The 26,946-nt window shown below is 39.7% G+C and overlaps 1 protein-coding gene across 1 annotated transcript in view; it reads right to left on the minus strand.

Annotated features, from left to right (window-relative positions):
• ctnna2 (catenin (cadherin-associated protein), alpha 2) overlaps positions 1 to 26,946 on the minus strand; it is a 329,734-nt gene that overhangs the window by 14,577 nt on the left and 288,211 nt on the right. Inside the window, exons 10-14 of the mRNA XM_079238137.1 lie at positions 25,204 to 25,296; positions 23,174 to 23,330; positions 20,999 to 21,199; positions 8,721 to 8,872; positions 5,440 to 5,553 (exon numbers count right to left, since the gene is read on the minus strand). Coding sequence (XP_079094263.1) covers positions 5,440 to 5,553; positions 8,721 to 8,872; positions 20,999 to 21,199; positions 23,174 to 23,330; positions 25,204 to 25,296 — 717 coding nt within the window. The remainder of the gene's footprint in view (positions 1 to 5,439; positions 5,554 to 8,720; positions 8,873 to 20,998; positions 21,200 to 23,173; positions 23,331 to 25,203; positions 25,297 to 26,946) is intronic.

Genomic DNA, 26,946 nt, shown 5'->3' on the forward strand with positions numbered 1-26,946 from the left:
ATCGTCCTCCAAGAACTGCTAGTCTAGTAATGAAATGATCAGCCTGGTCCCCCTTCACCCTCTTCCTTTATCCCTCTGGTGTGTAGGGGGGGGGGGGGGGGGGGGCTGAGATGTGCGTCACATTGCCAGCATCCCTTTGCGAGATGTGCCAGGAGAAAAATAAAAACAAAAACCCCAGACGACTCCTCTTGAAATTCTTTGAAAGAAAACGAGGAAGAAGAGGAACGATCGCTCAGTGGAAAAGATAAAACTTTCTCATCAGTGGCCAACAGATGTGTCGGTGAGTTTTAGCCTACTGATCGCTGTCTGAGCAGAGCTTTGATGACAGTTAGCTTGGAAAAAAAAAGGAGGGGAGGAAAAAGTCGACTGGCATAAACAAACACACAAAACGAGCCCCCTCAAGCCCAGTTAGATTTCCTCTGCTGCTGGTGCCAAGACACACAAACAGCAGCATGGAGGCAAATCCCATTAAACAGCATGTGGGGTGAAAGCACTGCTCACATTTAAAAACAAACGGCAAGTTAATATGTTTTTACAATGAGGAGCAGGCCATTCAAAACATACAGATGTTTGCAGCAGAGCACATTTAAATTCTCACTGAAGGTATGTTTGCACGTACTGGGAGCTCTGGGGTGCCTGCATCCTTTGGTGTGTCTGGACAACATCATACGCAATTTAGTTGATTTTAAGAATAATGTGGTGATTTGCTGACCCGTCCTCAGTAAACCTGGATCTATGCTGCTGCTGCAGGTACGCCTCTTTATTCAGCCTTTTGTAATCTCTACCTCACCTAAACCTTTACACGTATGAAGCTCAGATCACCTCAACTAGGCTGCAAAGAATACACACATCAAAGTGGACAAAGATCCGCTCGTGTCTCTGCTTTTCACACACACTTCTCCGTTCTTTCGAGCCGGCTTTCAGCCGATCGGCATTTGATCTACACATAATGTTGTATCCGAAGGCTACACGCTCTTAGCGTTTTATACAAGTCTGGCTTGTGTCGGCTGACCACCTGAAATCTTTCACTCTGCATGGGGGGGGGGGGGGGGGGGGGGGGGGGGCACAAAGAGATCAATCTGTGTAAACAGAAACAAGCCCGTGGCTTTCATCCAGTGGAAAATCTGTGTCGTAGCTGTCGACTCACTACTGGCCGAAACATGTTGTTTTCTGGTGGTCAAAGTCAGACTGCCCAGTGTCAGTGCGTTGACAAACATCCTCTACATGCTTTTGCTGACAGATTAAACTGGTTTCAACCAGCTCTCATGCCTTTAATTTAAAAAAAAAAAATGTTCATGTACTGGATTTCAGCCTGTTTAAAATACATACTAAGTGAGGACAATGAAGTCATTCCAGTCCATTTACTTTCAGTGTGTTTGTGTTCTCAGTTTGCCGTTTGGGCTCCCTGAGGTACAGGATGCAGATTACACGCTCATGTTCAGTGTAGCCAAAAATATAAGGTAGGCAAAGCTGGACTGTAATTGCTGCCTAATCAACAGCGACACCAGTGAGTGTGCTGTGATATTCAGCAGAAGTCTCTGACTCCGGGACTGGAAGGCAGTCATTAACATCTTTGCTATTCATATCGTTTCCGCAGCAAACTGTTGAGGCATCAATTATTCACTCATTTCTATGATTATGCTAAACAGCGTGCAGCTTATGTCAAAGGGGGAAGACATGTATGGTTTTGCTAAATGCCAGTGTTATGAATTAGATAACGTAGATGTAACTTGAGAAACACTCTTGTTGCTAACTCAAAGCAAAACAAGGATGCTCCCCTACATCCTCCCAACATAAAAAAAAAAAAAAAAACAACATTAAATCAAGCCAGACTGCTCCTCCAAATAGCTAAAGGGAGCAAAAAGTCTCTTGAAACTCAACAATTTGGACGGAAAATTCCCTCTGCAAAATAAATAAATAAATAAAAAATAAAAAGGGATCAAGGGAGGCTGGGGAGAGAGAGAGAGAGGGGGGGGGGGGGGGGGGGGGTTTGGTGAGTATACCAATTCGCTCTGAAAATGGTGTGACAAAAGAGAGCACGTCAGGGAGGATGGGAGGGAAAGGGGGGCTGAACACAAAAGAAAGCCGCAGCACAGGGGTAAACACATGAGCCAATTGGGATGTCAGGGGAGCAGGAAGGCCCTTGGTGAGGCAGCCCCCACCCCCACCCCCTCCTCTACAGCTCTCTAGAATTCACTTATCCCCAAATCCCTTCCCCTTCTTTACTGATAACAACAAGGAGCGGGCCTTGGGAGCTTAACATCGTGGCAAATCCGGCCGAGGGAATGTTGTGCCAATACGCTGTGCGACTCGGCTACGTCTGCAGGGATTAAAAGCGCTCTCCGGGTTTCTTCACCAAGAGCGGCGTCTCGAAATGACTTTAATTTGTTTCATTTGAAATAAACTGGCCAGACACTCAGAGTTCAATTTTATGGATGACCTATCAGAAGGGTTATCCAATCAGCGTGTTTAGAAATGTTTTGGATGTGTGTGTGTGTGTGTGTGTGTGTGTGGGGGGGGGGGGGGGGGGGGGGGCTTCTATGTTTGGCTGCCATGTGCATTATCTGTGGTGTGTTACAGAATTCAAGTTAATTTCTGATTGTTTTAAAGAGATCATATGCTCAACATTTGTTCCTTTTTCTTTCCCTGTTTGTCTGCTTCTACGTACAGCAGCTCTAATACTTCTACCTAATGCACATCTACAATAACAATGACGGGTGTAGAGCCACAAAATCAAGTGCATGCTGTCAAACTGACCTGAACTTCTTTATTTTTTTGCCTACAGAGAAACAGAATAAATAAAAAAAAAAAAAAAAAAAAAAAAAAAGGGAAGTTGGAGATGAAGAGAGTTAAGACAGAGCTATGGGGACTGGTTCCTGTCTGCGATGCCAGTGCAGTGGACGGGCTTGGAGGGATCACGGCTGTAAACCTCAGTGTGCTTGTGTCAGCTCCTATGGAAAAAATGGATTATACTTCCTCTTGTCTGTTTGAATAGAAACACAGAGGACCAGCGTGGACTTGGCATGGCCGTGAGAGGACAGCAAGCTTTATCCTGACACGACAGGCTGAGGCAGATGGAGTAGATCACCAGTGGTTCACAGCAAAAACATCTTTTATGGATGTGCTTGCCTTGTGCGTGTTTTAAGCTTTAATCTCAGAGGGCATGACACTGTCTCAAGAGGAGAAAAACAGGTGATATCAAGCTTTGTGAAAAGCAGCACGACGGATTTATAGTACAAAATCATTTGAACTAAACGGAATAAATCATGTTTTATAACATTATACTGTGCATTTATTTGATATTAGCGGACATCCTTGTGGGATTTAATCCACCTTGTATCACAGTTACAAGTTATGACAAAGGGACATGTTGCAACTTGCAAACTGTTCCCAAAAAGTGCCGCCCACTCAAATCTCTGCTGACTGCCAGGAGAGCGAGTTAACAGTTTGGCGCTGTAAAGCTCCTTTGTGTACAAGCGTTGGTGCATCTTAGCTCAGATGGCCCTGCTATGCTACACTGCAGGAGCCTTAGTGGGAGTATAAATACAACAAACCCAAAGTACTTCACTCCCAGAACCCCCACAGTCATTCTGAAACAGCCCCAAATCAGGATCTGTTCTCAGTGTCCATGCTGGAATTTTATATTAAACTTTAAAGACTTGACGTGATTAATTAAAAAATAACTTGTTCTCTTGACTATATCTAAGAACACAAACGATCCTCATTTTCTTGTGGACATTATTGATCTGTTTAACAGATCTACAAATGCAGTTCCTCTGATTAATAATCTGTTTTTATTGAAATGAATTGTTGGCTGTTTCTGTCTTAATCAGGTTCATTCAAGCTGACATGAAACCAAAAACTCCTAAAGACGGTTCCATTTTTTCTCATAAGTCCAAAAGTGAACATTTACTGACGTCTTCATTCATGCTGAAGATGATAAAGATGTTGTTATGGAGTTCGATAATGTCTGATGGTATGTATGGCTCAGCGTAAACAAGTGTTTTCTGTTCATAATCAGCCGTCTGCATTGCAGCACTGCGGTGGTTTTTTTTCTTAACATACTGAAAAATGACACTTTTCTACAGTTATCTGCAAGCAAGAGAAGGTATGGTAAGAAAAATGTAATATGCAAATATATATTGGTCAATATTTATCTTCCGCTTCCTGACCTACAACTTCAGGCCTGTGCTTCAGTCAGAAATTCTGAATTATTAAGGTTTTAATAATTATGAGGTTAAAATATTTCCTCTTTACTTCTTTAAATCAAAAGGTATCTGGTCGTGTTTTATAAAAAAAATATTTTCTGCTCACATACACAAAATGTTATGAAAGGCTGAAATATTCTAAAACTTGTATTTTAATAGTGTATTATCCATATTTCCATGGCATAGTAAGACAATTTTAGGACACAATTTCACTAAGAATTTAACAATCACTAACATCTTACAACCGAGTTTGAAACTACTTTCCATCTAAAAGATGTGTATAACTATATTCCTTGTGAATATGTGGTTAATCATATACAGTTTATTGGAATAAGCTGAAGTCTCGGTAATGGTGCTGCATGTTAAAACACTGAATCAGTTTGATGACTCCTGCTGGAGTCCCGGGGAGATTTAGTTTCAACATGAAAGGTTGCTTTCAGCCTGTGTTTTGGGGGTTTTTACAAAAAAAAGGAAAAAAAAAAAAGGGGTTTGAAGCTGCACAGTAGAGACATTTAAATCAAATAAGCTGCTGTTTTGAATGGATTTATTTCTCCCTTTTTTTTTTGTGTTGGCCCAATGTGTGCAGGCTGTATATTGCATAGAGACTCAGGCAAGCATGGGCCACAGGGAGAGGCACTGAGCCAAGTCATACTGCTGCCATCCACAATCCATTCAACATGCAACACACCGCTAGACCCTCTGTGTAGTGGAAGGGAGCAGGCACTGATACCCTCCTAATGTCCTTTAAGCTGAGCCCCAAGTGAAAAATTGCTAATGTGCAACAAAGCCCAGACCCTGGTGACCATGACCGAGGCCTTGGCACGGCACTGTGCTGTATTTTAGGTAGCGTCTGAAGGGAGTCTGGTAATTACTTCTTTGTTTGTGATTGCAATTTTACACCTGCCATCCCTGAACGGTGCTTATTTCAAATAGCGCTTCTTGTTAGGATGATTTAAATGCTATGCAACTGGAACCAGTTGGATGCACTGATTCACATGTGGCCATGGAAACCGGATAGATGTGAGGGAGTTTGACTTGCACTTCAACTGAAGCACTGTGATCATTTTTACAAAGTATTTGGGCTTGGTGCCCAGCCTTGACCCAAGCTGTTTGTTTCACTTTAAACATCTTTGTTCATTACTTATGTCAGACGGGCACAGTTTAAAAAGTGCAGCTCAGTGTGTGTGTGTGTGTGTGTGTGTGTGTGTGGTGGGGGGGAGGGGTTCCCTACCCGAGCACTCTGTCCAGCAATAAGCTGGTCATCTTCAGTCTGCACACTAGTCCTGCTGCGAGTATCATAGTCTTCTTGTTCAAAGTCAGAGTCATCTTCCAGCTCCTCTGGTGTCTGAAAGAAGCACAAAAGCACGGTTACACAAGCAGGTTAAAAAAAAAAAAACAATTTTTTTTTCCCTTAAAAGATCGCAGAGAAGTTGAGCTTTCTTAGAACTTTGACCCAGTTGTGTGGAAATTGTACATCCATTTATTTCTCTGTTTCCTTCAACACACAATATCACAAGCAGAGTTTAAGTTCAAACCTAAGTCAGCATGTTGGTAAAGGTTCAACACGAATAAAAGAATCTGAAAAGTAGCTGGATAAGACGTGTGTAAAGCTGAATATAATCACACACTCAATGCTTTTTGTGATTCGTTTCTCCCTAAAAAAAGATGTTCTCTGAACTTTTATAAACACTTCAATAAAGAATGGAATGATTCATTGATTTTTCAGCATAATTTATGCTGTTTTATTTTAAACCTCCTTATTTTGCTACTTCAGCTCAATAGCCTGAGGATTAGATGAATGTGAGTGAATGTCTCATTTGCATTATCTTCATGTTCTAATGGATTTTCATCCAGTAAGCCCAACCACAACACTAGTTGTGATCTAATACAGGATAGTAAGGAGGTGCAGTGGAGTGCTGTTAAGGCACCTGATTGGTTACTCCAAAAGACTAGTAGATCTATCAACAACAGCCAGAGGCACTCTGATTCAAGCTTGTTAAAAACTCTCCTTGGAAATCAAACCTTAACCGAGAGGCAGCAGACTAATTCGTATTTATGCCTCTGTCTTGCATGCCAGGCTACTAAATCATATTACAATCCCGATATTCCCACAGGCTCGCATTGAGATGCTTTGATCTGAAAGCATTTAGAACTGGACGGTGAAATCCAGAGAAGAGCCAGGTACTGACCAGTTCAGTCAGTCAGGTTAGCTAATTCAGAGAAAAACTGATAATAACAGCGGTTTACAATGTGATAAACGAACAGCCACATGTTTAATGCATTCACTGCATCACCAGCATGCATCTCATTTAGCTGTGCTTGCAAGTCCAACTGACCACACCTAACATTTGGGTGTGAATGTGTTCACATATTTGAGAGAAATATAAATGCATAGCTGAGCTTTTCTTTCCTTCAAAGAATATTCAGAGAAGTCATGTAAGATCTGACTAAAGCCGTCCTCGCACATACATAAAGACTGTGTGAAAGAATTCAGCCCCCTCATTTGTTGCAATGAGGTCAGTGTGTGGCGCACCAGAGGTGCCAACTCAGACGGGCTGGTTACCGTGGAGATTGCTTTCAGTGCACTGAGAGATTCTGCTTTTTAAACTTGTGGTCACTGTGACAGAGAACTATAACTATGATAATTATGTTAGAATGTTTCTAGCTTGTAAGAAAAACAGCCCGCCTTGTTGCAAACCTCTTAGGAGTGTTTAGCCTCTGATAAGCATTTAAACTCAACGTTCCTAAACCAGGAGTCTCAGATTACGTGTCAGCTTTTGAAACATGTAATCCCATCCATGCTGCTGCTTTCATTTTATTTCAGTGCTGGGGGGTGTTAGCTCTGTACGTCTCTGTAAGACATGTTGTGAGTCTATTAAACCTGGTAAAATTGTGTAAACATGGGTAGTATTGGTTGATGTAACAATTTGAGATTTGTTGTGCAGCTCTATTCATTCTAGCTGTTCAGAACCTGTCTGCTCTGTCCAACTGTGTGTGTGTGTGTGTGTGTGTGTGTGTGTGTGGGGCTACATAAAGACCATGTGAGAGCTCTGCGTTTCAAGAAGTTTCATTATACTTTATTCTCTTCTAAAACCTGCCTCAGATTTGATACTCTGCGGAGAATTGCCTTCTTAATTGACTGACTTCTTATGAGATCAGTCCTGTGAGAATTCTAAAAAAGCTATTATTCGATTCAAGTAGAAAAAATAAAATATTACACAAGGAAGCGACATTTGGTATCTGTATGATGGAGTCAGACGACAGAAAGAAAAAGCACAGATCTTCCAAGTTGTTTCCTCAGAAAGTAATTGAACTTGGATGGGATTACGAAGCCAGCTGGTCCTGGGCAGTTCAAAGCTGCCTGTTTTACATTATTTACCAACATCAAATTATTTTCCATAATTAGATTTTTTCCAGAGCTGCACTGGGAAACCTTCCAGCCTGCATAAAGTTGAATAAATGAATTACATGGTGGAAAAAAAAGCAGGGGCCAATGCGGGTGAAAAATGTAGATACTGTAACATCAGAGTGAGGGTGTGAGGAAGTGGAACAGCTGGTAGCTTCTTGTTGGGAGGCATTCTTATTGTAACATGTTTGCAAGTGTTCAGTCTGCTTTCTAAAACAGATCATGTGACAGATAGATTTCAATTATGTTTCTTCTCTTGCTGAAGGCAGCTATATTTTTGGTGTGGAATAGCGACAGTAATGAACTCCATTTCAGTCAGCAGCACATACCTCTGCAAATGTAGACTAGCAAAAACGTGCAGCTAGATCCCAAAAGCAAGAGTGGTTAGAATTTGTTATAGTGCGTCTACACCTCAAGTTATAGCCTGTACAGGTGCGTAACTTTAACATTGAAACAGTTGGAGGGTGTCAAGATGACACCAAATTAGAACAAAACTCATAATTATTCAATATTAGAAAACCAAGACTTCATTCAGATGTTTGTATCTACCTTAAAGACTGACCATAAGACCTGGCTTTTTGATAAATCTTGCAGTTAGGAGTGGTCTAGCAATCCCTCAGTTATCCTGCCATAGGCTTTGACTGCTGAGGAACATCCCATTCCTTTTCATCTCTCTGCACCTTATCTTCCATGTGTAAAGTATTGGCATCATTAACGTATTTCTCTATCTGCAGGTCTTTCTGGCTAAAAGTTGCAGCACATGTCGGTCTCTCTTTCCTCTCCACCTCAACCAGTCGAGGCAGATGATTGACCTTGAGCGAGGTTCTGCCAGAGGTTTTGTTTAAAGGGAGTTTTTTTCCTTTCCACTGTCGCCTTGTGCATGCTCAGGATGGGGGATTGTATCGATGTCAAGATTAGATGGAATCAGTTGGTTTTCCTCATCTAAGCTATTTATTATGAATTGGTTTATATTGATGTGTGTATAAATTACAAATTTAGCTGAATTGAATTGGATCTTAATTGTGAAATAATAGTCAAATGCTCTAAATGAGAGGTAAAACAGAACTGAGCATGCTCTACTCTTTGAGAACAAGTAATGCACATACCCTTATCATTAGGACAGCTTTCCTGATGTCACGGACGCCATCGTACACCAAGCGGGATGCATCAATGAACTCATTCTCCTCGAAGGCCTGTGGGGGGTTTGTACTCAGTGCCTCGATAGCTACCTCCACTTGTTCAGCAAAACGGGGCATGACTGCAGAGAAATGAGTGAAGAAGATGGTGACAGAGAAGAAAAAGAGAAATCAGACAGTTTATCACACTTGTTACTCATCTGCTGCTTGCTATGACCATTAAAAGAGAATAAGGAAGTGAAACCATAAAAATCAGTCTTTTATTTTCATTTGGAGGCATAATCCCATCTTGTTTTTATATTTTCTTGTGAGGCATCACAATGAACCACTCTAAAAATAAAAAAAAAATGCGTTTTAAACACTGTCTAAACACCAAAGATTGATCTAATGTATGCTTTTCTTTGGACTCTGCAAGTGTGTGTGCATATGGACCGAGTTGGAAGAGGACTGTGAGCGCTTGTGGTTTTCTAACAGGCAAGCCCGAGGGTGCCCAATCAAAATGTCGATTACAGGGAAACAAATTCATCAAAGTCTTTTTCAGTCAAACAAAAGCCATTCAACAAAAGTAAAGTCCCCATTGACCATAAAAATAGTTGCTTTTTGTTGTCAGTATCAACCAGCTAGCCCTGATGGAAGAGCTTTATGCTCTTTGTGTGATTCAAATGAATTGTGCTGAATGTGAATAGACTTTGTTTCATATTCAAGAATACAGACTAAATGCTTCAATATTTAGCAGGCCCTTTCTCCGTGATACACTGCTGTGGCACAAGAAATGTGCAGAAGAAAATTTGCATCACAAAGCCCAGATTTACCTTGATAGACAGTCAGCAACCAGATAAGATCTTTACCAAACTCCGCAAATACTAATGTTTTACTTTTGATAGTAGTTTTGTTACCTTTTCACATTAAATACACGATACTGCAAAAGATCTCATATACAAGAATGAGTTGAAAATAGAAAAAGACATAAACAACAACAACAGACGCGTGTGAACTCAGTAGGTTCTGTGGATTTGCATGGAGCCTACTATCTTTTATATGGATTGATTTGTGAGAAAACTCTTCTGGGAGGAGAGGACAGATCTAATGAGAAGAGATGGACATGAAAAAAAATATATTTAAAAAAAAAAATATATCTGTATATTATATTGAAAAAACAAACAAAAAAACCCCTCCTCCCTCACCCGCTCCTCCCATCTCCCCAGGGTAGGGCGGGTGGCCGTTCATCCCTCAAGCTTGGGTTTTCTACCAGAGTCCTGGAGCTTGAGGATCCTACGCAGTATCTTAGCTGTTCCTAGGACTGCTCTTTTCTGGACGGAGATGTCTGATGTTTCACCATCTGTTGGAGCCACTTCTCCAGTGTGGGAGACACGGCCCCAAGTGCTCTGATCACTATGGGTACTACTGTTGCTTTCACCCCCCAGGCCTTCTCCAGTTCTTCCTTGGTACTTCTCCAGTTTCTCATGCTCCTTTTTCCTGATATTTCCATCATTGGGGATGGATACATCCATCACTACAGCTTTCCTCTACTGCTTATCCATGATCACCTTACATATAAATTTGTTTTTTGTTTTATATATACATATAAAAACACAAGATGCTTCTGCCTGGCCGATGACCCCCACCAGATAGCCAACGGTGTTATTTTATTATTGTTCACATTTTGCACTCTGTTACAAGCTTCATTACCTCACATGCACTAAAGGTGTATCTGCAGTGTACTTATTTGTTTGATATAAAACACAAGCTGTATTTCAGCAAACATAAAAGCCACTACAAAAAGTCTCTCCCTTTTTTTCTTTTCATTTTTAATTCAGTTTAATCCACTTACTGAAGAAGCGTAAAATAGGCTTTTGGGAATTGCTGGGAAGGCGTTTTAAATAGAAATATTTAAATGTTCTCCGAGCCCCTTAATGAGCAAAGTTGCTGATGGTAAGGAGCAATTTCACTCATTCCAGTTGAAAAATGATGAAGGGAATTAAATGTGACCATGTAGGAAAGGATTTTTTTCACCCGCCAGGCTTAAGCATAGTTAAAGTGAGAAGTTATGGAAGTACAATGAATGCTTAAAATCTCAAAGCAGAGATGGTGTGCCCCAGTGATGTGCTTAACAGGATCTACAGAGCACACAACCTGCGCCGTCTCTGATGCATAAACCTCAATTTCACATGAAGACACTGTATTATGATGGGAAAAAAGTAAAGTCAAGCTGCATGACCGTATGGAGCTTCATTAATCAGGACAAAACTAAAACATCTTGCAACATATACTGGTGCTTGTGGAGTAGTTTATGTAAATCAGCAACTATATTCTTAAAAATTTTGCAACTTGAGATGGCAAACAAGTGTTTGATTATTTTGTTGTGCTTGGCTGCAGAAAAGGAGTTACTGGTGTTTTCTTATCCATTATGTATCATGTGTATTGTGTATTGTGGCTGGAGGGTTGCATTATTTTGTTTTTTTTGTTTTTTTTTTGCCTTTTAAAGTCCAAGTTATTGTGATAAATATGAAGGATTGAGCTTTTCAATGCTATTCCTGAACTTTATTTAATGTTTTCTATCATTTTTATTTATTTCGTTTATTGGATTTGTTTTACATGTTTACTTATTTTCCATCAACCATCAATAGTTTCATCTCATCTTCTCTAGTTGCAGCACGAGAGTGCAAGCGGAAGTCTTACAGGTTAGTGTTACTGATGAAGTTTCTCATTAGCAGCTGTGTGGTGTTTTGGTGCTGATCGCTGGTATTAAGGCCCATAGGCAGCAGGAATGGTGCATACTAGGTAGAAGTTGTGTACAAAAGACAATAAAGTGTTTTTTGGTTTAGAAATTGATCTCAGCTTGTTCTCAAAACATAATGTATTATAACTGCATTTGTCTGTGATGCAATGTAAGGATTTAATCAACAGTACACTAAATGTAATGACAGGAATACAGGCCTGCTGCAGAAAGCAGAAACATCAGGAGCAAGTATCAGAAGTTATCTAGATGTGTATTTAAAGGAATCTCAGCTGCTATTTACAACATTGAAAGCTCCACCTTTGCTACATTAATCCCCTGCAGCCATATAAAGGCAGCAGGACAAGCTTGTTGACAAATCTGCATCGTCTAATTTGGGAAGTACCACCCAAGAGCACATCACCATTACACAGGACCATCCGCTGGGTTTACCTTTATTAAAGCACTTTAAGATCACAGCAGGCTGCTACTCTACTTAATACTTAAGGCAACACTGTGGAACATTTGTAGGCATCTTGTAAACATTTCTAAAGGTGACAGAGATGAAAAAGCTGAAATTTTGCTGGATTAATGCACTCGCATATAAACATTTCTGTCGTCATGGTTAAAGTCTTCTGTAGATCTTCCTCTTGTTAGGAATCGTACCTTCTTGGAGAAGTTAGTTTAACGGATGATATCATCACGTGTTACACCGAATGGTACAGTTATTTTGAAGTAATTACACTGATAATGCAGTTTATGGACAGTATTAGAGTCCTAGTGAAGGCTGATGTCTAGTCATGTAATATCCACACTGCAAAAAGTCTGCCTTAAAAAACAAGAAAAAAATATACAAAAATTAAGTAAATGTTGCTTAAAATAAGATAAATTATCTGCCAACAGAACAAGAAAATTTGACTTGTCAAGACTTCCTAAAACAAGTAAAAGTACTCTTAAAACAAGAGGAATTCTCTAGCATAAAAACTAAGAATTATCTTATCTTTAAAAAAATAAGCATATGTGTACTCAATTTAAGATTTTTAATCTTACTTAGATTTCAGTTTTTGCAGTGCATAATGCACAATCTGAAAGTAAGAATTGCATTTCTGAACATGCTGCTGCAGACTGGCGACTGGCCTGATGAGCAAACCTGTAAAACATCACACCAAACCAGGAAATGCATGTTTGAATTTGTATCTGAGAAAACCTTTGACAGAGTTGAATGAGAAATGTCATGAGACCGCCATCTTAATGCTGGAATCTGAGTCAGACAGAATAAATTCCCATGATGTGCTTTAAAACGACGTGAGGGTTAGTGTTGTACACTTAACCTGCTGGAACTAGTGTGGTTACAGGGCTAACCACAACCATTCACAAAATACAGCATCCCTAAAGGAAAAATTTAACTGTCATTCTTCTTCTTTGCCGTACTTATAACTCACTGCAACCAAACTATTTAAACTGTTATTTTATTTTCATCTTTCTTTGGCTGCTTGTAGCGTTTCACCATGCAGTTAGAAAAACAAGAATTATCTAACACCACTTCCCAAGTGAGAGGTGAGTTGCACCTCTTCTCTCAAACTGGCTGTATATCAGAGAGCTTTTCCATTTTCATGCTCAAAGTTCAATCAGATCCGACTGTGGAGTGAAGTGAAGGAGGTGGGTCAGCTTGCGCTAATGCGTCTCGCCCCGTTCAACACAGATTTCTAATGGAAGCAACGTTTGGTGGGAATGTGACGTTATATACAACTTCAGCCTGACCTTTAACACATTGAGCCACTGCATACACATGATTTAACACAGCTTGCAGAGTTAGTGCAGGCCAGTAACTGCTGCTTTGCTCTTCACACCCTTTAATATATACATATAAAAAAAAGATACCGTTTTTCATGCGGGTCATCATACTAACAGCTTCAAAGCTCCTTGGCTTCACCGCAAAGAAAATGTTTATCACTTTTTTTCATCCCAGAATACATTACAAACACCATAAAATGTGTGAACAAAATCTTTGCTCACTGATCTCCCCTCCTACACTGTAATCTTGGTGAAAACATTTCACCACCCTCCTCAAGCCGCACCGCTTCTCTCATAGCAATCGCCTCATCAGCACGCCGTTCTAACTCCCGCCTCTATTTACGCACTGATTAAGAGACCTTACCTCGTCTTCTTTCAAGCTACGAGTTTGCCATCTGCCTCTCATTCTGGAAAATACTGCTTCAGCAATCGCAACAACAATAGACACAGATTTAAAAAGTGACTCACGCAGTTATGTGTGTTGTGCACCTTTGGGCCATAAAAGGAGGCCATTTTGAGTTTTAAAAGAGCACTGATTCACTTCCCCATTTCAATTTATGTAAAAATGGCTTTCTCTTCATTGGTAGCTGGAGATGTCACCAAAGGGGGTTTCTGATTAAAGATAAAAAGAAAAAAGAAAGTAGGGGGTGGGCTCTCTTCCTTGGAACTATTATTTTAGAGGCAGACAGTATGAAGTGTCTTTACTTATATCCCTTAAGTCTGGGCTGCATTTCATTTTAGTGCACTTGATCCACCGATTTACAGGCATGACATGTGGGAAGCAGTGTGAGCATATGTGTTATTACTCGCTGCAAAACCCTGGCTAAATCCTATTTTCTGTGCCCCAACATAATAACAGGGAGCAACATCATCCCACCATTTCTAAATGGCAAACTGAAGATATATCTGGTTTTTAATCTACCCCTCTGCCGGCAGCACATTAATAAGCACCTTAAAAGTTTGTCCGTCTTTTGAAGAGGCAGGTACGTTTAAACTAAGCGTTAGCATTAGGAAGACAAGTGTATCAGAGAGGAGGGAACTAGAGGGCAAAAGGGAGAGAAGTCATAACCACTTTCCCATTAGGTTATTGATTTTTCTCCCTCTCAAGGACACACTTCAATCCCGAACCTGTGTGCGGACTGTCTGTCAGGAATCTATGGCTGAGCTTTACACAGTGCGCCTCAGCTGCCTGCGCTTGGCCCGGCCATAAATCGGACCACGCTCGATGTGAGAAAAGAGGGATGGGCAAATTGAGACAAGGTTAAAGGGCAAGTACTGATGCCGTGGTGAGCGCTATGTTGGTGTGGCAGCTGTCAGGAAAACAAGCAAGTGGCGATGATTGGCATGTTGCTGTGGGCATAAACACTGGGGGCAATCATATAGAAACAAACAGCCACCTCAAACACACACACATGCTCAGGCAAGACATAAATGTTTTACACATGCGCACCACTGAGACAAGGGAAAAAGGGGACCACATCAATGAATTCCACTAAAATCCTCGCTCAAATCGCTTAGTGAAATCCTTGTTGACAGCTATTGATTTTTTTGGTAGAGTCTAGTTAATTGGACTCAGTACCCTCTAAAAAGTGTGTGGTCCTATATCCTTTTCCTTTGTTCAGCTACACTTAATCATCTTTCCCCCAGCTATAGATTTCTCCTTGACTGTGCTCAGATCCATAGACATCAGGTCTGAGAGTGAGGGGAGAGAGGGAGGCAAAAGTTCACAAGGATCAATAAGTGCTTTATGGTCCAGATCAGATGTGCATGGTAGCCCTTAAAAACCCCCAACTACCACTAAGAGGCAAACAGGAAGGGGAAACACAACAGCTCTTCATCAAAGAAAAATATGGAGCCAATGAAACCGTGGTCTAACGCGGTTGTTCGTTGCCCACCCTAACATCTCTATTAGCATCGAGAATCGTTAAAATTGAAGACTCAAGTCCCCCACGAGGCCATTCAACTGGTCTATTTGTTGCATTTATGTAGGCTGTATCATCGAAGTAGTGACCTTAAAGACCTCTCGTTGGGGAAAAAAAAGTCGTTTTTAATGGTGTAATAAAAATAACCCTGTTGTGTTTGAACATAAGGAAATACAGTCAACAGAAAGGCTGAGCGTCTCCACACTGGAGTCCCAAGCACTGAAGTCAGATTCAAAGCAAGATTTCATCAGAAACAGACATTTGACCCCACAAGGTTGAGCCAACTGGTTATATCTGCCAGCTGAGAAGAGCTCAGTATGAGTCTATTGTTTTTTCACTCTTTCTTTCTTCTGTTTTTCTGAGCATTTCATCCGCTGTGCTCACTGTGGGGCTCAATAAAGCAGAGAAGATGACAAACACATCCAGAGAGGACAAGGTGCTGAAATATAGCTGCTTCTTTGTTACAGGATGTCCTAAATTACCGATTAAGCATTGAATTTAAGCAATAAGAGTCGTCCGGTTCTGCTGTCATGCAGAGGACACCGTTTGCAAGCGCTGGAGCAATGAAACACAGTCTAAGACCATAGTAGGCCTTCTTATATCTCAACCAATTTAAACCACAACAGGATTTTTTTTCATAGAACAAAACCTCTAAATGTATTTTGTGATATATAAGGATTCATTTTTGTCTGGAGTACTTTGAAATGAATTGGAGTTTATTTACTTTTAAAAAGCATTGTACCTTAAGGGATCTTGTGAAACTGACTTGTGTGTACACCCTAAATTTGCTAAACTCCACACATCATTGTGTTATCAGGTTTCAGGTAGATAAATATGAGACATACCACACAAATGATCACCTGTACCACCTACAGGTAGATGGTATTAGCTGTAGCAGCGGATAGAAGCAATTTCAGCTCATAACTGTCCAGATGTTGATGCTGTCACCTCTCGCTCAGACGAGCGATGTCATAGCTGCAGAGGTTTATGACTTTCACCAGCTACAGGCACATTGGAGGGCTTTTCCCAGATGGGATAGGTGCAGTTTTCTGGCATTTTAAAACTTAAAATCACTCATTACCATGCTGTAACACTGAATGAGGTGAACTACATCCTTTGCTTGTGTCCCCATTAAGACCACTGACGGGTTTTCTGTACTAATACAACAGGTATTTGACAGATTTTTTCAGTAATTTCCCCTTTTTTTTTTTTACATCAAATTAGAAATCTCTTTTCCAAGAGTGACCTGGCGATGAAGGCAGCACAGCTATGAGTTTTTAATATGCTACCTGAAACACGGACATCTACTATGAAACACAACAGGTACATAAAAGGTGATAAAATGCTGCATGGGATGAATAATACAAAGAAGGTTGAAACCAGTCACATGTTCTCCCAGTGTGTGCATGGCTTCACTCCGGCCTCCTCCCACAGTCCAAAGTCATGTATGTTTGGTGAAGTACGTTTTTATTTATCATTACTTTTGTCAGTTTCAAGTTGTTCAAATGGTTTTCGTGGGTTTTTCTTTGCCCAAAGACTTCATGTGTTTGTATGTCTCCAAACATTAACAGGCTTTTTTAGCTGGAAAAGATCAGCAGAAGAGAGAGAGTAGATTAACCAGGCTAGTGATTTCTGATATTTTTGTCTTCCTCTTTTGCCTATTCATCCCAGCGCCCTACTTCTTTTGATGAAAAAAAAGAAACTTTGGCAGTGGCATAAATTCTGTCCTCTTGTAAGCATCAAAGAAAACTGACCAATTCTGACATTCGACAAGTTGAGAATGTGAGATGTGTTTCATCAACACCTCCACACATGCAAGCAGCCACAGGAAGCGGAGAAACATCACACTGATGCAACGTTTGCACCATGTGTGGACAAATTAGGCCTGGATATGAATATCTACATGTGCAGGTCAGATCTCCAGCTATTCTGTCTTTTGTTTTCTTCCTTGTGTTTTTAAACAAAGTGGCAGAAATTGGATCCAAATTGCAAGTCCACATGACAATGACGGCTGTTGTTTTTGGAGCGAACCATTCCTATTGTTTAACTTCGTCATACTGCCGCAGTGAGTTATTTGTGTAAAACTCAAAGCAGAGACCAAATTGCTTCGGCTTGTGTCTCCTAATGTTGGTTAATGTAAACTGTGGGATGCATCCAGATTCCTGAATAAACTGTAAAAAGCATGAAATATCTTGAAATGGTTTTTATGCAGCCAGTAGCTGTGCTTCATCTGATCCAATCAATTGTATTGTTGTGGAGTTAAGTGTGGCGTTTGTCTTCCTAAAGGTACAAAAGCCTTTACAAACAGGAAAATGTGCAGGATTTTTATAAACAGTCAGGTAATAATATCCAATAGATATACAGTAATACTAACTTAGGTTTGTACTTTGACAGATGCAAAAGACAGATGCTACATCCAGCTTTAAGTCGGACAAACTCAGAGTGCCTTAATTTAATCTTGTTATTTAATCTCTGACTATATGCGTCCTTGTTCGAGCATTCAGGTCCTCTATTAGGCTTGTAAGTTTAAACCATTACAATTCCATTATGATGTCAGCTCTTAAAAACATTAAATACGTGATAAAGGCCAATCGGTGAGCAATCAATGTGATGTTGCAACATCAACAGTTCTCCATTTGTTGTTTCTCAGTAATGCTGACATAAAGCTTCTGGGTCGTGCTGACTCTTGAAACAAGATCCATGTTCCATGGAGGATTAATAGAGCAGCAGCATAGTTATAAAGCCTTAGCATGTGACAAGGTTATAGTTGTACAAAATTGATCTTAAGTGTCCATGAGATATTGCCACTGTATTTCTCCAATTAATTACCCCAATCAATTAAACTGAATTATGCAACAGCGGAACAGCATGTGCTTAAGACGCCATATAACCGGTACAGTAATAGTTGGTTATGGTGCCGCTGAGCTCCTGAAGAGGGCCTCAGACAGATGGCTGTGTGAACACACGTGATTCACCTAATGCTGTTTTGCGACTTATCGGCAAACAGGGGAGGGGAGCTGATTGTGTCTCTCAATTATCCTGGCAGATGAAAGTAACGAGCGAAACAACAGATATACCGCCTCGCTAAATGGGCTCTAATGGAAGAGGCAGAAACTGGGACGGGAAGGATGGGCAAGAGAAAAAAAGAGGAAGGGACGAGGAGAATGAGGCCAAACCACGTGGTTTGTCATAAGATGTTCTCCTTTTTTATAAGCATAAAAAAGAGGCAGCGGTTAGATTTCACATCCCACAACAGGTAATTGGTAAATTACTCATTTCCTTTCATCCTTGTGCTTTTTGTTTTGGCTGTCCTCTGCGACGGCGTTGTTTTGAAGAAGATGCTTGGGTGTACTTTTACTGAGCTTTTTCAGAGAGCAATAATATTCCACAGAAACATAGGAAACAGAAGACTGATTTTGTGTGGTTCCACTCGGGCACTTTCTCAATGCAATGCACAACAATATGCTGCTTTACAAATGGGTGCAGTAACAAACAAAAACAATTTTTTTCTTTTGCTTTTTTTCCTAATTGTGTGATGCAAAGAAAAACATAAGGGACAATAACAAAAACTATTAAAAAAAAAGTAATATATTTATCATTCAGCCAAACATACCTCAGTGTATGTACAGGAAGAATATGAATCATGCAAAATATATATGTCCAACAAATGACACTTTAATTACTTTCTTAGGGCCAAATGTTAATAATCTTCTAGAAATAATAATAATAAAAAAAAACAGATGTAATTAAATGAAAAGCTTTATAATTACTTAAACTCCTCAAATCAAAATAATTCATAGTCACTGAATTCTCTCAACTACAACTCTAAATTAAAATAATGGAAGCTCATCAAGCAGGAGAGGCAATAAGAGGATAGCAAAGCACTTGAAGGCAGCGGCTTCTTTAACTGAAAGATGCAGAGGAACGGCCTCCTTTTGACTGCAAAGACCCTCAGAATGAATCAGTGTGGAGTGGGGGCGCATTGTTCTCCTGTGCAGCCACGCCTGCACAAATGTGACCTTCGATGAAGAGGCATCAAAAGGAAACAATTCACGAGTCTTCATCACAGTGTCAGGAATTTTTCAATTACAATCGAAACAAGATGACATTTCTGTCCGCTGTTTGAAGTTGAGCAAAGAAAAAAAATATGTGCATGCAACATAAAAACAACAGGTTTTCAACTCTTATGCACGGGGGGGTTGATGGATCCTGTTTGCAGCCATCGGCACTTTAACATTTCACATGCAAAGGGAAATATGGGTTCAATTGCATACAAACACTTCCTTTTATTTTATGTGATGTAAACATGCTCTGAACCATTATAGACTACAATGCTCTTGCTTTTTAATTACAAGTTGCATACTCTATGCTCTGAGTACCAGTCTAGAATATGCAGTACTGGGCAAATATAGCATGTAGCCTCTTCATAACGACAGCCTGCTGTATGGGGAAGCATGTAAACAGTGCAGTATGGGAGAAAGAAGCACCAAAACTAAAATTTAGCATGCCAAAAATCTCGAGGAAATACTTAACTAAAAGACTTTGCCAAGCATTAATGTTCATATTAAAAACAAATCAAGGTCTCAAGCAGTTATATGGGAAAGTAACAAAAACATGAAAAGAGTCACTTTAGACTTTAGAACTTCCGCTAACTTCTCCACTTTTAAGCAATCTTTGTGAACAAGGTGTTGCATGAAAGCAGTGTTGTTTACACCGATGCCCATGTCATGGCCGTATGACAAAAACTCTGTGAGAAGCCAAAGAATAGAAGAAAAAAGAAAAAAAGAAAATCATGTCTTGCTTTTGCTTTAATGAAGTCAACTTAAAAAAAACAAACAAAAAAAACACTCTGCTAATGTGTTTTTCTTTGACTGTCTTTGAAATTAATCATATAGGACGAGAGTATGAAGATGAAGGAGGTTTTACAGTGAAGTATTTACTCTCCCTGACTATGAGGATTCATATCATCAACATCTGCCTTTAGGTTTCATAAGATATTATTCTATGGAACACCTCGATTAAAACATCCGTAAAAGTGCTCAGGTCAACTCTCTTAGCTTCTATTTTTCCAGTTACTTATCAGACATTACTTATTCCTGGATGAACTGGGCTGCTGTCTTCTGGTTTTCACTCAAAATAACATGTGACAGCAGTGTAAGAGGGGAGATGACCATTTAAAGTTTCTGCTGTTATTAACATGCATTTACTTTGGTAACACACATCTTCCGTAAAAATCCCACATCTTGGCTTCTGCTGAGACACAGATTATGCATGCAGCACTTGTAGCTGTGAAGATATACTTTTTGTTTGTTCTGAATATGTCAATTTGGACAGAGGGAAGAAAAATATAGTCCGTTTCAAGAACAGATCTATCCTGTTGACGCTGATCTCTTCAGGTGAAAGGAAATGAAAGTCACTCAGGTTTAAGGTTAATGTCTACGTTTTAGGGAGGAAAGAAAAAACATGATCATCCTGTGTTTTATCAGCCACAGAGATAAACTCAGGCCTCCATGAGCCTGCAGAGTACGGAGAAAAATGAGATGAAAAACTGACAAGAGGCAAGTGTCAGTGGGGTGCACAGCTGGTGTCCAGCATCTGTGTTACAGCCAAAACACTAATCAAAACTGTGGAAAACTGAGCATTCAGGCAGCCAAGGTGTATCCGTGAGTCATGACCAGAATGAGAAACTAGTGTGTGTGTGTGTGTGTGTGTGTGTGTGTTGGACTCCACTGGAAAGTGAAGCAACATGTAATATAAAATTAATAAATTCAAGCATGACTCCTTGTGCTGTGTTACTTTGTGTGCAGTCCACTAACCAGTCTCAGACAGGAGCTTGATGGACTCCAGCACCCGCTCAGTGTAGACCCCCGGTTCATAGTTTTCCATCTCGGCATTAATGATGTGGACCACACGAGCAGCTCGGCCACGGATGGCTCCAGCAGTTCGGTCAAGAGTGTCCACATCCCCCTCTTGCAGAGCAATTACACATTTGTTGACATCCTCAAGGATGTGGTTCTCTGGAGAGACAAAGAAAAGGGGAAAGAAAAGATAGGGTTTCAACAAGGAGGACTCAAGGTTTTCCCTTGTTGGGAGCCATAATTACTGTTTAATGATCACATTATGCTCAAAAGAGTCAATTTTCTTTGTATCAGAAAAAAAAGATTAGCCATATCTTGAAAATGTGTTGCTGATAATTACAAAATTATAAAAACTGAAAGTCATTCATGTTCCTTCCTGAATGTGAATATGTTGCTTAGTTTAATCAGTCACTCTTTTTCTTTAACCCTTTAAAGCCCGACCCATGAAGAAATAGTAAGAAAAGTGAAGTTTTTTTTTTTTTTTTTTTTTTTTTTTATATTATGGTTTTACTTGACCTTTTTTTAAAGAAAACGTACCAAAAAACATGTGATATGTCAAAATTATTATAGTGTAATCTTATGCTCCCTAGTGTCTATTGGGGGGGCAGAAGACAAGACAAGTATCATATTGTGTTCTCAAGGATTTGCTAAATAAAGCGATGCAAAATGTCTCAGAAACTTTGTGTATCAAATATAATACATTTGGAGTTAAGAATGTCTCTTTTACAGATGCATTATGGGGGCACCTTTAACGATGCTGTGTGCAATGTCAACAACAAACAAAACAACAGAACATGGAAAAACCATCAGTGGTGAAATGTGACCCATAAACCTTTTCAGAAGAAATTCCGACTCATTTTGACTTTGATTGCAGCAACGGCTGAGATGGCTCAACAAAAGGCTGAAAAACTAAGTGCAACCAAAAAGAAACAGAAGAATGTGTTGAAACTACTGTAACTAGTTTAACTGGCTGCTGAATAGTGACACAGCTGCTGATAAAAAGAGCAACTTTGAGAGAAAGACCTTCTCAGAAGTAAAGTTTATCAGCAGAGAGAGAAAACAAAAACAGAATACTTTCCTTCATCATAAATATCAGACTGGGAATATTGCATCATGATGAAAATAACTGCATGGGATCAGGGAAATGTCCAGGATTTATTGTCTGTGTGAATGCAGTTTGCTGCACCATCCAGAAATGCAGGTTAAAGTGTCACGTTTGAAAGCCCGTATTTCTGCTTTTATTGGGGGGGGGGGTGCATTAGTCTCAATGGATGGGGACTTTACACACATGCAAAAACACCATCGATGCTAAAAAGGTTTTGGAACATATGAAGATCAATGAAGATCAAGGATTGTTTAGCAGGCAGAATCTTTTATGAGACCATTACAATGATGGAACGGCACTTCTGTCCAAAATGTCCAGCCACTGGTCTGCTCGGTTTATGGGCTGTAGAAGAAGCATGTGGTTCTGACATGTTGTTGCCATCAGTTGAGTTGATATTTACTCTAAAATAGTAACATGTCTAACAGCACAGACCTCCAGCAAGCCAATGTCATTTTCATTTTACCAATGATTGTGGCCATTTTGAGTTAAACCTTTATTGGCAAAATGACTCCTATATACACACATCAAAGAACCTTTTTAAAAAAAAAAAGAAATCCTGGAACCAGGCAGTGATCCAGATCCACATCACCTTAAAAAATCTAATCACATCTTCTCTATTTCATGTTTTAGATTTCATGAAAATTTAAGCAAAATGTGTCCATAACCTTCTGATTTATGTTGCTAACAGACAGACAGACACCACTGCCTTTGCAGAGGTAATTATCAACATTTCAGATGTTTTCTGTATGCATTTTATATTTGGAACAAAGTAAAACATGAACAATGCATCAAGCTTGCAAATGAATTAAAGTACGTTGATGTTTACGTTAAACATCAAATGAGCGAATCGCTTTTCGTTTCGCCTCCTATCCTCAACTCTTCCCACAATCTCACCGTAACATGTCCTTGTTTTAGCAGATACTGCAATATTAAGTGTGTGATCACACTGATACATGGCAGATTCTCTGAGTGGGAACAACAACACACACATTGTTTTTTCTTCATCTGGAGTTCCTCCTGCTGCGTACCTGACACAGAAAGGAAGTCATCCACAGAAGTGATGTCATCCACGGCCTCGGTCAGGATGCGCACTTGCTTCTCCCACTGATCCTTGAAAACATCCATGTTGTCCTGAGCCACCTTGCTTTGAGGGCGGGCAGCCAGAGTGAGCGCAGCATTGATAACCTGGCATGGAAGAAGGGTTAATGGCGTAAACACACACCATATGTCAACGTCAGTGTGTTAATGAGGATAAAATCAAGCCTACAAAAACATTAGGAGGCTTCAAACCTATCTGTGCACGTGTACAAGTTGTTTTTCAGTCATAATGAATTTTTAACTCCATGCACCATTAGATATTAACTTCCTGTTTAACTATAGAAAACACTAAAATCTGATTTCTTTTACATCTGTACATTATATATTTTATGTATTAACGTAGGGAAGGCGGATTCAGATGAAACTGAACTGAGACTTGATTGGACGTAGGTTTTATTAGTTTGAACATAGAAAAAAAAGGAGAAATAATTTTTCAGGCTTTAAAAAAATAACTATTCTATGAACAGGACCAGACAGTTGTGAAGTCTTTCTTTAGAGCGAAGCATCACTGACAGTTACTTTTGTCATTTCTTTTGATTAGTTGTCAAGCTGTGACATGAACGGGGTTGTATTTAATGCAGGCTGGATAAGAAGCGTGTGATATGTGGTGTTGCGGTTTGAGTCTCTGTCTGTCTCGTTTGTATAACTAGAAAGATGCACACACCAAAGCTTAGTAACGTGGTTGGCAATAAAAAATGAGGAACGACCAGCAATACAAGTTACTGTCAGAGGTAACTGCTGAAGCATCTCAGCTAATCAGGATTCAGGTTAGATTTGTTTTACTTCCTGCTTCTGGAAATGTAGGTGGTGACTCTAACGGTCACAATGACGCACAATATCCCTGACTTGAAATGCACACAGATTGACATAACTTATGTTAAAAGCACATAAAAAGAAATGAGTTTTAGGAAGCATTTGTCACAGGAGCAACAACATCATCACAGAAAAACAACGTTTTCATATTCAATGTCAGATGCCTAGCACCTACTGTAGCTACTACTCATTAAAAACAGTGCAATATTTCTTTTTTTCCCCCAGTATTTCCTGTTTTTTCTCCAGTTAAATGATTTTGTAGGATGGGAATAGACACCCTGATCTGGAGATGAACGTTACTGCATTTGTGTGTTTTCATGTGTTTAAAAAAATAAAGAGACCTGGGTTAAACAGATTAAAAAGAGATTAAAATATCATCAAATCAAATCCAGTTTTACTTAGAAAGCACTTTCCACTCACAACGCAACAAAGGGCTTAACAGAAGATAATTAATTTATGCATATACATTTTTTTAAAAGCCTTTACAAACCAAAGTTTGTGACACAGCAATTAAAAAACTCACACCTCATTATACACAACACACAATAACACTAGAAAAAACATGTCCATCCACACATTCCTTCGTCACTCTTACATGAATATAGGTATAAAAATAGAAATAGAAATAAACATCTGCCTTGACGCTGCTGAGGGAAATCCATTGTTCCTCCTCAGTCAATGTGTGTGTCTAATGTGAGGTTTTTACAGGTTAGTGGGTTTCAGCAGGTGTGCATGCTGGAGCTCGCACATTAGAGTCTTAAGCTCAGTCTTCGCATCTTCATTTCCCAGTACAGCATAAGTAGGAAGAGCTTTCCATTTCTCTTCCTACTTGTTGTAATGTTTCCCGTGTGAATAAGGCCTACCGTTAACCTTGGAAATAATGGATCGATTTTAACATCCTCCTTTGCCTGCACTGTGAGAAATGGTGCTACAAATCCCTCCTACGCAAAAGTCATAGTCCTTCCTCTGATTCTGCCAGCTTTTACTCGTTCTCTGCTTATTCAAAGTCATAGAAAAATGGCTGAAAAGATTTTTCTTTTACATTAGCTAAAAAAAAGAAATAAAAAAAAAAATAATTACCAAAACATTTTGGCAAAAGTTTTTATAAATACTGCTCTTTACAAATAATACCATTGTAAGTACTCACCTGTGGACATAAGCTGTCGATTTGGGTGGCAGCCATTCGTACCAGCTTCACCCCTTCTTCATTGTTGGAAATGGAGCAAGCCAAGTTGGCCACCTGAATAAAAGAAGCAAAGAAGACACAACTCTTATGAAATAAACTTGAAACTTTAAGTATTTTTACTTTTTCTCCCAAGTTAGAAACTTTTGTACTGAAAATATAAATGCTTCTTTTTCAAATCTCAGGTAGTGAAAGATTTCAATCTGAACTGGCTGTAAATACAGCTTTATACTAGTTCTTTACAAAGTGGGGGGGTCCAAAGTTAAAATTATACCTCTTTCTGGATTAAATCACACTCAAGTGGGCTGATCGATTTTCCAGTCTGGATTAGGCTCAGCATTTTACCCATCTTACTGGAAAGCAGTGGGCTGTCATGTTTCAGGCCAGTTGTTGTTGTTGGTGGTGGTGGTGGTAGTGGTAGTGCAGAGGGGGGTAAAGTTATACAGAAAAGATCTGTGATGTGTTCAGAGAATATAAACCAAGCAGAGCTCTTCGACAAAAAGACCCAGATCAACGGGGTTCGGACTAAACATGGAGAAGCAGCATTTGGCTCTTCTGCTGCAAACAAGTGGAACAAACCGCCAGTGGAGATAAAACTCTCGCCAGATGTAGAAACTCTTAAATCCAGGTTAAAATAATTTCTTTTCTCGTGCATCTTTGCGTTACATCTGCACAGTAACTCTTAATTAATCTTGTTCTTAATTATTTTAATATGATTTATGATTTTATTGTCGATATGCTATTTGTGTTCTTTTATACTTTTCTACACCTTCTCGCTTTTGATATTTCATGTAAAGCACTATTAATTGTCTTGTACATGTAAGGTGCTATACAGATAAACATGCCTTGCTTGCCTCAAGCTCACCTTGTTTTGCATTGATTCTACACAAAAGTCAAACGCACAAATAGCCACTCATGTCAAAAAAGTCACAATATTTAGGAAAAGTAGAAACCAGTAAGGTTTTGAAGTTTAACCAGTTCAGCATATTCATGAATAACTTAAACAGTTAATCTTTCCTGTAATCTCATGTCCCAATGATCTTAAATAACTTGGCAGGTGAGGCAGCGAGGCCAGCGAGGGGGGGGGGGGGGGGGGGGGGGGGGGGGGGGGGGGGGGGGGATGCTGATGTCTTTTAGCTGCTGGTTGTGTCCCGCGAACTTCTTCATATAACTCACAGTGTTGAGTGCCAAGAGTAACGAGTCAAAATGCACTAGAGTAGATACCGTCCAGGGGTTTGGAGGTGGCATGAGCCTCAAGGATATCTCTATAATTCACTGCAGACATTGAGGTAGACTTATTTTTATTTATTTATATATTTTTTGTCCCTTGGTTTCAAAAGTTAGGCTGTAAAAATTTGCCGCTAAGGTTTCAAATAAGAGCAAATTGTTCTGTGTGGCCCTGCGATGGACTGGCAACCTGTCCAGCAGTATTTTGTGTATATTTTGATAGTTATTAGGCTGAATAATCACTTGTAAAATAAATGCATTTGATGTTTCTGGAGTTTAGAATAAGTTTTAAACACACTGGCTTCAGGCTACTAAAATTTTGATGTAGGCTGTTATACAATATATGTAGTTAGTTTCTTTGGTTCTTTATACTAATGGGATGCCAGGGGTCTCCAACTCGCATCCTTGTGAGCTTCGATCCTGCAGGTTTTAGTGTTTTCAACATGAACCAAATCAATGGCTCATTAACAGGCAGGTGCT

Source organism: Telmatherina bonti (genome assembly GCF_933228915.1).
Source record: "Telmatherina bonti genome assembly, chromosome: 3".
NCBI lineage: Eukaryota > Metazoa > Chordata > Actinopteri > Atheriniformes > Telmatherinidae > Telmatherina > Telmatherina bonti.